Source organism: Barbus barbus (assembly GCF_936440315.1).
Source record: "Barbus barbus genome assembly, chromosome: 13".
NCBI classification, from domain to species: Eukaryota; Metazoa; Chordata; class Actinopteri; order Cypriniformes; family Cyprinidae; genus Barbus; species Barbus barbus.
This window is the reverse complement of record NC_136741.1, coordinates 431,313-444,036: the sequence shown is the minus strand read 5'-3', so window position 1 is coordinate 444,036 and position 12,724 is coordinate 431,313. Positions and strand designations below refer to the sequence as shown.

At 41.0% G+C, this 12,724-nt stretch overlaps 2 protein-coding genes across 3 annotated transcripts; both read left to right on the top strand.

The window, feature by feature from the left end:
• The first annotated feature begins 417 nt into the window (after positions 1–417).
• Positions 418–3,859, top strand: atf4a (activating transcription factor 4a). 2 transcript variants are annotated; one of them, XM_079432321.1, is made up of 3 exons: positions 418–651; positions 1,546–1,947; positions 2,836–3,859. In XM_079432321.1, the coding sequence occupies exons 2-3, from the start codon at positions 1,656–1,658 to the stop codon at positions 3,588–3,590; spliced, it is 1,047 nt and encodes a 348-aa protein (XP_079288447.1). In that variant the 5' UTR covers positions 418–651; positions 1,546–1,655; the 3' UTR covers positions 3,591–3,859. The 2 variants fall into 2 exon arrangements, with proteins under 2 accessions (XP_079288447.1, XP_079288448.1); XM_079432322.1 differs by having other exon boundaries at positions 433–651; positions 2,839–3,859.
• Positions 3,860–7,612: 3,753 nt separating this feature from the next.
• LOC306879306 (uncharacterized protein) lies at positions 7,613–11,760 on the top strand. Its single transcript, XM_079432134.1, has 2 exons — positions 7,613–7,760; positions 9,525–11,760. The coding sequence occupies exons 1-2, from the start codon at positions 7,639–7,641 to the stop codon at positions 10,459–10,461; spliced, it is 1,059 nt and encodes a 352-aa protein (XP_079288260.1). The 5' UTR covers positions 7,613–7,638; the 3' UTR covers positions 10,462–11,760.
• Positions 11,761–12,724: the final 964 nt, after the last annotated feature.

Sequence of the window (12,724 nt, the reverse complement as noted above, 5' to 3'; positions counted from 1 at the left end):
AGATGTGTTCCTGATGGTCAGTTAGACCAGCTGCTGACCAGGGGTTAGTTTAAAGCAGAAGATCATCATTTTGCTTTCAGAAACCAAATCAAGTTAAAATAAGTCAGAATTACTTAAATAAGCCTGGCTTATTTGGTAAACTAGTTTCTGAAAAAGCCCCCGATCAGACAGAGAGAGTTGTTCTGTAGAGATCAGACTCAGTTTCTCTGTTTTACTCTCATGCAGTCTTGTGTTGTACCTTTGCTAAAGTGTCAAAATAATAATAATAAACATATTTTCCTGAATCACTAGCATATTTAGAGTATTTCATGTGCATTTAACACTGCATTCTGTCTCCATTCTCCATGAATAATCATATCGTAAGAGTTGGAACTACTTTAACTTAGCATAAACTGGCATCGGCGGAGTGATACGCGCAGACGGCGGAAGCGCACTGTCTGGGTGTGATGCGCGCGTATATAAGCGGAAGCGCGGCCGCGTCCCTGTTTTCTCTCCCGCGCTCCGGTGTCTCCTCACGTAACTCTCCGGTGTCTCCTCACGCTGCTCTCCCGCGGGAATCATGGCTGTGTAGCGGCTCGCGGCGGTCATCATCGCAGCGGTGAATCCGGCAGTGCAGCGCTCCAGTGCACTGGCTCTATTTGGCAAAATGGCGTAAGTATTTCTCAGTATTTGATTTAGTGTATAATACGTTTTTGAAAGCGGTTGTATTTGTTAGTAACAGTTATAACTAGCCTAGTTTGGCGTTTAGCATTTTCACAGTGTCGCTGTGTAAAGTGTTTTCGAACGATCTCCGTTTGTTTGGATTGTTCCGTCGTTATTTGACAGACTAATACGCGCTAATCCATAAAATAAACAGCCGGGGTTTGTCGCGAAGCGCAACGTGGCGCCTCAAAATGGCGCGCGCGCTCCCTCCGCGTGACCGTGGCACTGGAAATGGCGCGAGGGCGTCAGGGACACCTTCACCTCGCGCAGGAACCAGGGGGAGGGGCTTCCCGTACTCATGACCATATTAGGAAATGTTATCGGGAAGGGCGGAGAAATTCCTGCCTGGAGGGGAACTACTAGATGAGTTAATAATAGTTGCTAGGAGGAGGTGTTTAGGGTTGGTTAATATTAGTGATGAGGAGGTGAATGTGTGTGTGTGGGCAGCTCGAGTTCCTCCAGATGGCATCTAGTTTGGTGGACCGGTTTACCTGGAACGCCTTTGGGTGTTTAGAGACTGGATTAACTGGTTATCCAGTGCAAGGAAGTGAATTAAATACAGCTTTGTTCTGTTAAACCAGCAAGGGTTGGGTTTCGAGAACTGGTTCCTCTTTGTTCTAAAAAAAAAAAAAAAAGTCATTTTCATAACACTGTAATAGAATAAGGAGTGTAATTTAAGTCTGAGTAAATGAACCCTGTGAATGTCCATTTTTAAAATTAATAATACAAAAAAAATCCCTATTAGATTTGTTTATGACTCAGAATCTTAGAATTTCCAGTTTTGTTGCTCAGTCAGAAGTCTGGTTCAGTTTCTGTAACCTCGTCTCGTCTGGTTTCTTTCAGGTCCCTTGTGGCATCCACCCACAGCTCTGCTGCTGTAGACAGCATATCCACACCGTTCACCAGCTCTCCAGAACCCCCGTCCCGCTCCGCTTCACCTCTGACCGTCTGCCATGGCCGTGGTGTCTCCGATGAGTCTGGAGGACGTGGGGGCCCTGTTCCTGGGGCCCTCGTCTCTGATGGCTGACCCCTTCGGGCCCCTTCTGGATGAAGATGAGGAGAGCGCTCTGTCAAAGGGGTCGTCGTCGCCCCTCTCCTCCTCCTACACTGAATCTTCCTCCTCTCTCTCTCCCCTCTCTCCCTCTCGTCCCGCTTCTGTAGGGTGTCAGTCAGAGCTGCTGTCGCTCTCCTGGCCGTCTGCGTCTGATCTGCTCACTGCGCAAGCGGAGCCCGAGCAGAGCAAAGGTGATGCTTCACACACTGAGCCGCTGCACGTTTGCTCTGGAAACCCAATGCATCACACTCGTGCAAAAATAATAATAATGGCCTTGGTCAGTGTTGTGATTTGCATTTGGTGTGGGTCAGTTGAATGGGTCCAGGGTTATTAAAGTTAATTAAAAGTGTAAAAAAAAATTAACACATTTATTTGTTGAGCCAACATTTCTTATTTTAGTGTAACTTGATGTACTAATATAACTAAAACCAAAACTGAAAAAATAATTAACTATATAGTCATATTTAAAAATAATAAATTGGCAAAAGTTAAAATTAAAATGGCAAGGATAAAACCACTCAAAATGCTAAGACTTAAAATAGTCTCTTAGTGCAAATAGTGCAACCAAATGCACTTTCATAGATTTACTTGTATTTTGTAGGTGAACATTGAATAGAACCAAAATTAATAATAAAAATTACATTAAAACCATAAACATTTTCTTGAAATAAAATTGTTTATTACTATTAAGTTTATTTTACTAAACTAGAACTGAAAAGTTAATGTACTATTTTGAGAGAAACTAAAAAACATAGGCTAACTAAATTACAAACTATTTAAAATTATGAAAATGTTAAAAAAATAATCCAAAATATTTGTTTAAAGCTACAAATAGTATCCAGTGACGCTAAATAACTCGAGTGTGTTGTGGTGCACAGTGTCTTTCAGAGACCACTAGTACTCTTTGTAGGTGAACACTGTAGCTCGTTCCAGGTAATTAATGGTAAACTGATCTGAGGTTCGTGCCGCACACAGAAGTGTGTCGTTGGTTGAGCAGCAGTGTTTAAGGGTTTCTATACCTAGATTTTTAAACCAAATAAGCATTTCAGTGTTTAATAAATTCTCTGTTTTTCCTCCAGCAGGCGATGCGTTTTCTGGCATGGATTGGATGACGGACAAGTTAGACCTGAATGACTTTGACCTGGATTCTCTCATCGGATCATGTGATTCAGACGAGCCTCCCAGTTCTCCAGAAGAGCTGCTGGCCTGCCTGGACACCGATATGGATCTCAACCTGGATTCGCTCCCGTTTGACTCGTCAGAGCTGGGCCTGGCTCTGCCTCCGCTGACCCTCGACCTTCAGGAGCCTGTAGAGGTCAAGCCTGAGCCTCTGTCTCCGGATCCCAGCTACATGCTGGAGCTGGGCAGCGAGGTGTCTGTGATCCAGACTGCTGAAATCGTGCTGACTCCATCCCACATCTTGCTGCTGCTGGCTCCCAAAGAGGAGATGAGCGGCGGCGATCTGTCAGACAGCGACAGCGGGATCTCCGTCTCTGATCCCGAACCCTTGCCGAAGCCCTCCAGAAACAAACCCTACTCCAGACCCGACCCGGATGCCGTGAAAGCCGTGCCTGGCGCTCCTAAAGTGGTGGAGAAGAAACAGAAGAAGATGGAGCAGAACAAAACTGCAGCGACGCGCTACCGGCAGAAGAAACGCTCCGAGCAGGAGACGCTGAACTCCGAGTGCGCCGAGCTGGAGAAGAGAAACCAGGAGCTCCAGGAGAAAGCCGAGGCTATCAGCCGAGAGATCCGCTACCTGAAAGATCTCATGGAGGAGGTTCGGTCTGCGAAGAACCGCAGGAGCAAAGCCCAGGATGCTGTCAGCTCTGGTTAGGGTTAGATGCTTCCCCTGATGTTTCTGATCCGCTGGAGATGGTCTGCACTAAACTCATTCATTCTCTCTCATTCACTCGAGTCGTTTATCGTCCAGTAAGGGGCTCATCAGTCAGAGTTGTTACACTGAATCTGTTGCTGTAGAGCTTGTAAATAGGCTTCACATGTGCTATTTAAACTGGCTAAACATGCTAGATCTGTCATGGTGTAGTGTGTTGGCTGTAAAATCTCTTTGCTGTTTTCTATTAAAGATGCCTTCAAACTCATTCACTCATCTGTGGACTGGTTTCTTTTTTTGTTTTTGAAGTACACAGAATATATTGTAATAAAGTGAAAAAACACATTTGACCGCTACTACGCCCCCAAAACCTCCCTCTTCTCTTGCCCAACTCAGGACTAAAGATATCTAAAGTAAAACAAATATTAACTGAGTATAAAGATAGGCGGTAATGGTAGTAGCTGTGGGCTGGATATGCTTTTATTTTTTTATTAGAAACATTTGAGATTCTCAGCATCTTTAGTGTCTGTTAGACTTAATGTAGGTCAATTACAGTGTGTTGAGAACCATCTGATGTGGCTGTGTTCTGTGCATTAGAATGCATGTGAAAAACATGCTGATATTAAAATGCATGTGGTCAATTTTAAATGAGTGATCGGTGAAATGCAGTAGTTTTAAGTACTACTACATATATAATCATGAACCGTTATTGCCCAAGGTTCTCTGATCTCTGACATGTAGGTTTTTATTATGCTAAAATCCAACTCTGCTCATGTTATGGTTGATTTTGTTTTCGATGGTCACGATGTCCTGGTTTGCACTGACCTGCTGTTGTTTTCACAGGGTTGGTCAAACTTCATGATTATACACTATATTGCCAAAAGTATTGGGTCACCCCCTTCTAATGAACAGGTTTGACTACTTTAGTCATTTCCATGAGTACAAATCTTTTTTTAATTTCCATGCAGATTTTATAGACCATAAGATCTTTAGACTATATGGAACATTTGCAGTTTTTAGTAATATTTGTACTGTAACACGTCACATTGCAGGACCATTGAAGTGAATATCTAGTTTAAAAGGTATTTATTTAAACACATCTAAACATCCATGTAGTGTTGGAGTGAGTTTGAGGAGAGCTGCACATGTGCTGCTGTTGAGGAGCAGAGGAGTGTTGAGTCTGGAGCAGGGTTTCTCACGGCTCTGAGAACTGAAGTCTGTTCCTGTAACACATGCAGTGAAGGACAAACACAGCACACGTCTCAGAGGAATCACGCCGAGGTCTTCATTATAAACAGAGTTTGATGCTTTTCATATTCAGAGAAGGACAGAATCTGATCCGACTGCTCAGTTCACTGGGTTAATATGACATTAGCTTCGTTAAGAGATTTTGTGTGTGTGTGTGTGTGTGTGTGTGTAAATCCTGTTCATAGATTATCTGTTTAACTCACTGATCAGGTCAGGCTTCATCTGAGACAGAAAATAACACTTAGAGGAGTTTCACATCTCAACCTGAAGCTAAAATTAGTTTGTTAAAGTGACATTTCACACATTTTAAAACAAGTTGACTTACATATATGGCTTCATATAGAGAGTATGTTGTTCTGCACATTTTTTTATTTACATGAAGCTAATTAGTAAGTGCTCTGAGAGTGTGATTGTAACATTAGTAACCCAATAAAGCCTGACTGAGTGTGAGTGATGATTCAGTGCTGGGTGTGTTTGATGTGTGGTTTTGACTGGATCAGACTGGTTCAGACTAACAGCAGGAACTCATGAGTCACTTTACTCGCTGTTAATAACCATAACTCACACATAATCACTGCATGAGTGTGAACAGATGCGTTTGCCAGCAAAAGATCAAACTATTTCAATGACTGAATTAAGTTGTTTTATTATTGTTTTACTGTCATTAGCAACACGGTATTTAGACGGGAAATATTTTATCGAAATAGTGTCATTCTCCTCTGGCCAGACAAAATCAGCAGTTTAAATCTAGACTAAAGCAGAGTCAGATTGTGCAGAGGACTCATCTGGTTCCTGTGGTCTTGTCCCGATGGCCGTCTGGAGACAGGGTGTTCACTGGGGGTCAGTCTCTGGGGTCATCTAGGTGTCCTGCTGTAGAGGTCATCTCTAGGTGCTGATCCACCATCTGATCTGGATACGAACCGGATCTGGGTGGCTACGGTGACCTCGGAATAAGAAAGAAACAGACTAATATTAGCGTAGATGCCATTCTTCTAACAATGTAACAAGTACAGCAGGTGTTTTGGGAAGTTTTCCCGGTTCCGGTTGACCTAATTAATGCAGCCTAACAATCCTTTAACGGATTTGAATTATAGAAATGTGATAGTGTATTATGTGTAAGCCAGGTTAAAGAGATGGGTCTTTAATCTAGATTTAAACTGACAGAGTGTGTCTGCTTCCAGAACAGTGTTAGGTAGATTGTTCCAGAGTTTGGGAGCTAAATAGGAAAACGATCTCCCGCCCGCAGTTGATTTTGATATTCTAGGTATTATCAAATGGCCAGAGTTTTGAGATCACAGCGGACGTGAAGGACTATAATGTGATAAGAGCTCACTCAAATACTGAGGTGCCAAACCATTCAGGGCTTTATAAGTAATTAACAAGATCTTAAAAAGTATACGATGTTTAATAGGAAGCCAGTGTTGACAGAACCGGGCTAATGTGGTCATACTTCCTGGTTCTAGTAAGAACTCTAGCTGCTGCATTTTGAACCAGCTGGAGTTTGTTTATTAAACGTGCAGAGCAACCACCCAATAAAGCATTACAATAATCTAGCCTCGAGGTCAAGAATGCATGAATTAATGTTTCTGCATTTGACATTGAGAGCATAGGTCATAATTTAGATGGAAAAATGCAGTTTTACAAATGCTAGAAACATGTTTTTCAAAGGAAAGATTGCTATGAAAAAGTACGCCTAGGTTCCTAACTGATGACGAAGAATTTACAGAACAGCCATTAGACAGTGATCTAGGTTATTACAGGCAAAAGTTTTAGGTCCAATAATTAACACCTCTGTTTTTTCAGAATTTAGCAGTTAGAAATTGCTAGTCATCCAGTTTTTGATATCAACTATACATTCCGTTAGTTTTGAGAATTGGTAAGTTTCATCAGGTCACGAAGAAATATAGAGCTGGGTTTCATCAGTATAACAGTGAAAGCTAACACCATGTTTCCTAATGATATCTCCCAAGGGTAACATGTAAAGCGTGAAAAGTAAGGGACCAAGCACTGAGCCTTGAGGTACTCCATACTGCACTTGTGATTGGTATGATACCTCTTCATTTACTGCCACAAACTGATGGAGGTCAGATAAGCACGATTTGAACCAGTGCACTTCCTCTAATGCCAACATCATTTTCTAGTCTATTTAAAAGAATGTTGTGGTCGATAGCGTCAAACGCAGCGCTAAGATCCAGTAGCACTAATAGAGAGATACAACCACGATCAGATGATAGAAGCAGGTCGTTTGTAACTCTAATGAGAGCAGTCTCAGTACTAAGATACGGTCTAAATCCTGACTGGAAATCCTCACATATATAATTTTTCTCTAAGAAGGAACATAGTTGTGATGATACTACCTTTTCTAGTATCTTTGACAGAAAAGGGAGATTCGAGATCGGTCTGTAATTAATTATTTGGGGTCAAGTTGTGTTATTTTAATGAGAGGCTTAATAACAGCCAGTTTGAAGGTTTTTGGGACATATCCTAATGACAGTGATGAGTTAATAATATTCAGAAGAGGATCTATTACTTCTGGAAGCAGCTCTTTTAGTAGTTTAGATGGAACAGGGTCTAAAATACAGGTTGTTGGTTTAGATGATTTAACAAGTTTATACAGTTCTTCATTTCCAACAATCACTTGCTTTATTACTGATTCTCTGCACAGGAAGCAAAACAGATTACATTTTTAAAAGAGAGAAAGGGTCTCTGGACTTTCATATCTGAACAGCTGAGCATTGGCGCCACCTGCTGCTCGAGATGAGACTCACAGCGCACTTCCGCTTCCGGCTTCATCAGACCTCTAATGCGGAAGTGCAGCGGGTTTGATTATGTTATATTATATTTCTCTGAAGCAGCTGCAGGTGTAATGAGAATCAGTCCGCGGCGGGTTCTGTGTTCTCTCATACTCGGAGGTGTTTTAGGAAGGTAACTGAGAGCATTCTGCTGCATGGGAACTTTGTGCTGAACATCATGCTATTATGACGCAATGCTTGAGGAAACTGATACATTTGATTTTTCAGGATTCTTTGATGAATAGAAAGTTCAAAAGAACAGCATTTGTTGAAACGGAAGTCTTTTGTAACATTATAAATGTCTTTACTGTCACTTTTGATCAATTTAATGTGTCCTTGTTGAATAAAAGTATTAATTTGTTTTCTTTTATATCTTACTCCAAATTTTTAAAACTTAAGTATCGTAGTTAATCAACATAAACTATAAACTAATCAGAAATGTTTGTTGAGCAGTAAATCAGTATATTATAATGATTTCTGAAGATCATGTGACTCTGAAGACTGGAGTAATGATGCTGAAAATACAGCTGGAGATCACAGAAATACATTACAGATTAACACATATTCACATAGAAAACAGCTGTGTTACATTCTAATAATATTTCATAGTTTTTACTGTATTTTTGATCAGATAAATGCAGCTTTGGTGAGCAGAAGAGACTTTTAAAAGACTATTAAAACATTACCGACCCCAAATGTTTGAACACTAGTGTATTAAAGTCATAATTCGAGCAGAAGTGATCTTTCTGCAATAATTTACTCACCTTGATGTTGTTCCAAACCTGTCGGACTGTCTTTATCCTGTGGATGCCAAAAGATCACATTTCAAGTGTAAATACAATAAACCTGTAGATTTTCAACTTAAATATAAATGGGCAAGACTTCTGGTTCATTAGCCGCTTTAGGGAAATAATGAGAAGAATAATGAAGTGCAGGAAAACTGTTTGCATTACAAACCAGTGTGTTCAGAATTAAAATAATAAGGTAAGATACACCAATTTGTAATATAAAGCGGCAAATCAAGCTGTTTTGTACAGCTAAAAATATCTGGAAGTGAATGAGACTGGAAGCAAGACCCATAATATTTACAGATGGTTAGTGAAGATGGATTATAGATGATGGATTATAGATGATGGATTATAGATGATGGATTATAGATGATGGATTATAGATGATGGAATCATTCTTTGAGGAGCTGTTTCTTCAATATCCGCCTCCTCCTTTCTTTCATTCACAGAATGTTGTCGTCTATGTCTTACTGTTACTACATCATTTTTAATAAAAAATAAAATAAAATAAAAAGCAGTTTTAAAACATCTATTTAGGAATCTTAGACCTTTCCAATAATATATGTGTCCCTGCAGCACAAAAGCAGTCATGAGTAACACAGGTATATCTGTAGCAATAGACAACAATACATTGTATGGATCATAATTATACATTTCTCTTTTATGACAAAAATCATTAGGATATTAAGATCATGTTCCATCAAGATATTTAGTTAATTTCCTACAGTAAATATATCAAAACTTAATTTTTGATTAGTAATATGCATTGCTAAGAACTTCATTTGAACAACTTTAAAGGAGATTTTCTCAATATTTAGATTTTTTTGCTCCCTCAGATTCCAGATTTTCTAATAGTTGTATCTCAGACAAATATTGTCCTATCCTAACAAACCATACATCAATGGAAAGATTATTTATTCAGACTTCAGATGATGCATAAATCTCAGTTTCAGAAAAATTGAGCCTCATGACTGGTTTTGTGCTCCAGGGTCACATATAGTTTGTCATGATTTATTTGTAAGACAGTGGAGCAGACTAAGTGTCCCTGGGAGGGGACGAGTGATCGTTAAGAGGTTTAATATCGGCCTTCTCCTTCCTTTCACTCCCAGAATGTCATCGTCGGTGTCTGGGCACACGGACCGGACTGTGATCTGGGAGACACCGGAGCTGTCGGCGTATCTGCACTCCTCCCCGTGGACTCCAGGGGTCGCTGTCGTCACCCACAAGAGCTTCAGCAGCACCGCCAGCCTCTTCCACTTACCTGAGGATGCATTTCTGCATCTGCTCCTGGGAGCGAGATCAGTGGCACACCTGCTGTGTGAGAGTCTGGCGGTGCAGCGCTGCGCTCTGGTCCATACGCCGCACAAACAGGCCGGAGCCGAGCTCCATGTGGTGCCGCTCCACGGCCTGCAGTCGGAGTGGAAGCCTCACCTCGCTGCGCAGGAGGATTTCCAGGCATACGATCCCGGATACGTCAGCTCCAAGAGCGGGCCGCGCTGGACGGATGTGGATCTGGAGGCCATCAGGAGCCGAATCCAAGCTCAGCTGCCCGACCCGAACGGAGCGCACAACTACACCTTCCTGGGCGATCCGTCTGACCCCGGGCTGTTCCCACGCATCGTGCGCGGAGAAGAGAAGCAGTGGAGAGTTTGGGAAGATGAAGAGCATGTGGCCTTCCTCACACCGTTCCCTAACACACCCGGACTGACTGTTCTGGTCCCGCGGAAGCCCCTCTCCAGTGACATCTTCCGGCTGGAGGAGGGCGACTATCGGCAGCTGGCGCTGGCCTCCCGGAAGGTGTCCGGACTTCTAGAGGCGGGGCTTGGTGCCTGGGGGGTGGGGCTTATTTTTGAGGGCTTTGAGATCGATTACGCTCATGCTAAGCTGATTCCGCTCGTCTCTTCGGCTGATGAAGCGGAGATGAGCCTCAGCTGTCCGGCTCCGGAGTTCTTTGACTGCTATCCGGGTTACGTGACGTCCGTCAGCGGTCCACCGGCCAACCGGCAGAGTCTCCACGAGATCTGTGCTAGAGTTACACAGCGCTAACTAGGGTTGCAAAAAAGGTGGTAAATTTCCAGTCAATTTTGAAACATTCCAGTAATTTTAAAAACTTTCCATGGGCCTCATTTATCAACAGTGCGTAGAAAAGGTTCTGTATTTTGTCCTTATATTTACACACATTGCTACATACAAGTACAAGTTGGTAGATCACACACTTTGTGTGAAACTGTGCTAACACACTCATTAAGCACATATGTGCGTACACACTGTTGAATCTTCCAGGAATTTTTGGAAAGTTTCCGGAAATTTACTGGAAATATTCCACCCCTTTGCAACCCTAGCGCTAACCGCTTTCTGTTGATTTAATCAGCATTGTTTATAGTAATGGCAGAAATAACTAGTAGGTTGACCAATATATTGCCACGGCCGATATATCAGCCAATATTTGACATTTTTCAAATGTGTTCGAGATGGGACTTTTATTTTGACAGCGTTGAGAACGGCACCTGATCTCACACACTGCTAAAAATGATTTTCTTCCTTAGTATTTTTGTCTTGTTTTCTACTATAAATATCTACAAATTCTGGAATAAATGCGTTTACGTGACAAGTAATATAATAAGAAAATAATTTTTTGCAGTGCAGCGCTCATTCTGCCTCTTCATGGTTTGCTGTCACAGTTTAACAGTTCTTTCAAACAGGGATAGAAGTCTGTCTAATAATCAGATACAATGTCAAATATACAAAACAGTATTATAACAATTTTAGCTTTTATATTATTAGTAATAGAAAGGCAAACATAATACTTTCTCATTTACCGTTAGCATTCAGCAAATATGTATTTATATCATTTAAACAGATCTTTAATATACCTTTCTCTTAGTTGGATCCAGCTGTGAGATCTTGTGAAGTGTGTATTTGTATTCTGCATGATCGCATGTTCTCTGCGTGACGAAACGAATTACGAATAGAATGCGGACAGGAGGAGAGTTCAGCTTCACGCGATCAACAAGCTTTAAACTTGTGGTTTCAAACTATGCTGTGCTTTATGGTTTGCCCGCGGTCAGGTTCATGTCATTTGCCCTGTGTGCTGTTTGTAAAATGAGTGTTACCTTGACATTATTTGCAACAACAACTAAAAATATTCCCAATGCACACAAACTTCCCAGATGCTGGTTACAGTCTTTACTTCCATTCTATCTATAATATATATTTTCAAATATTTCTTTATTTGTGAAAAATACTGTAATAGGATTACAGAATCAAGTAGTTGTCGTCTAAAGTAGAAGTATGTTTATTTTACACAAATAGTAATTAGAATAAATAAAAATGGTATATATCGGCCACCTTGTTCTCTAAGATATCGGCATCGGCTGTCAAAAAAACAATACTGATTGACCACTAGAAATAACTACATACACATTTGTGAAAATGATTGATTTTTAAGGAGATTTTAGCCATTGCTCAATACAACGTTCGGACGTCTGGTAACAGCAGTGTACTTGAGAGCATCATAGGAGCTGCTCCAGTTATTTCTCACTGGTGTATGATAGCAAACACCACCTCTTTTCATTTAAACATTAATAGCCACAAAAATGAATTTTAGACAAACAACTCTGCCTCTTTTTGTTAAATGTCAGTTTTAATGAACAATAATAGCCATTATAAAAGTACATGTATGAAGTATAAGAGGCTGTTATATTAGGAAATAAAGATAAAAGCAAACAGTTCAGTCAAAGTATGCTACAAAGTCAGTGCTGTACGACAGGAAAGGAAGGACGTGACGTGTGGCCAAGTATAGTGACCCATACTCGAAATTTGTTAAATACATATATAAAGTTATGAAACAAAAGTTTGTGCTCAGCCAAAATGATATGACCTGGAACAAATGCTAGATTAATAAGACCAAAGATTGCCTGTTAAATATACCTAAAACGAGTAATATCTCATGTTTAACCTCTTCCGAGACATCAGAGCCAGTGGCAAACGTCAGAAGGACGAGCCGAGGTTCACGAGCACTGAGCGTCCGCTGATCGCCTGGAGCTCACATCTCCCAAATCAGCAAAGCACATTCAAATAGGCGCTGTCTTTATAAAGAAACCGCAGATTAAGAGTTTTAAAGGGGTGCTTGATTGGTTTTTTCAAGGCTTGATTGTGTTTAACACAAAAGATAATGCTTTGTTTGTTAAAAAACATTATTTTTCACATAATTTACCTTTAATTCACACCGTTATGTCCCTTCTCTGATGAACGCGCTGATCATTTCCTGCTTTATGAAGCCCCTCCCTCAGAAATACACAATGGGCTC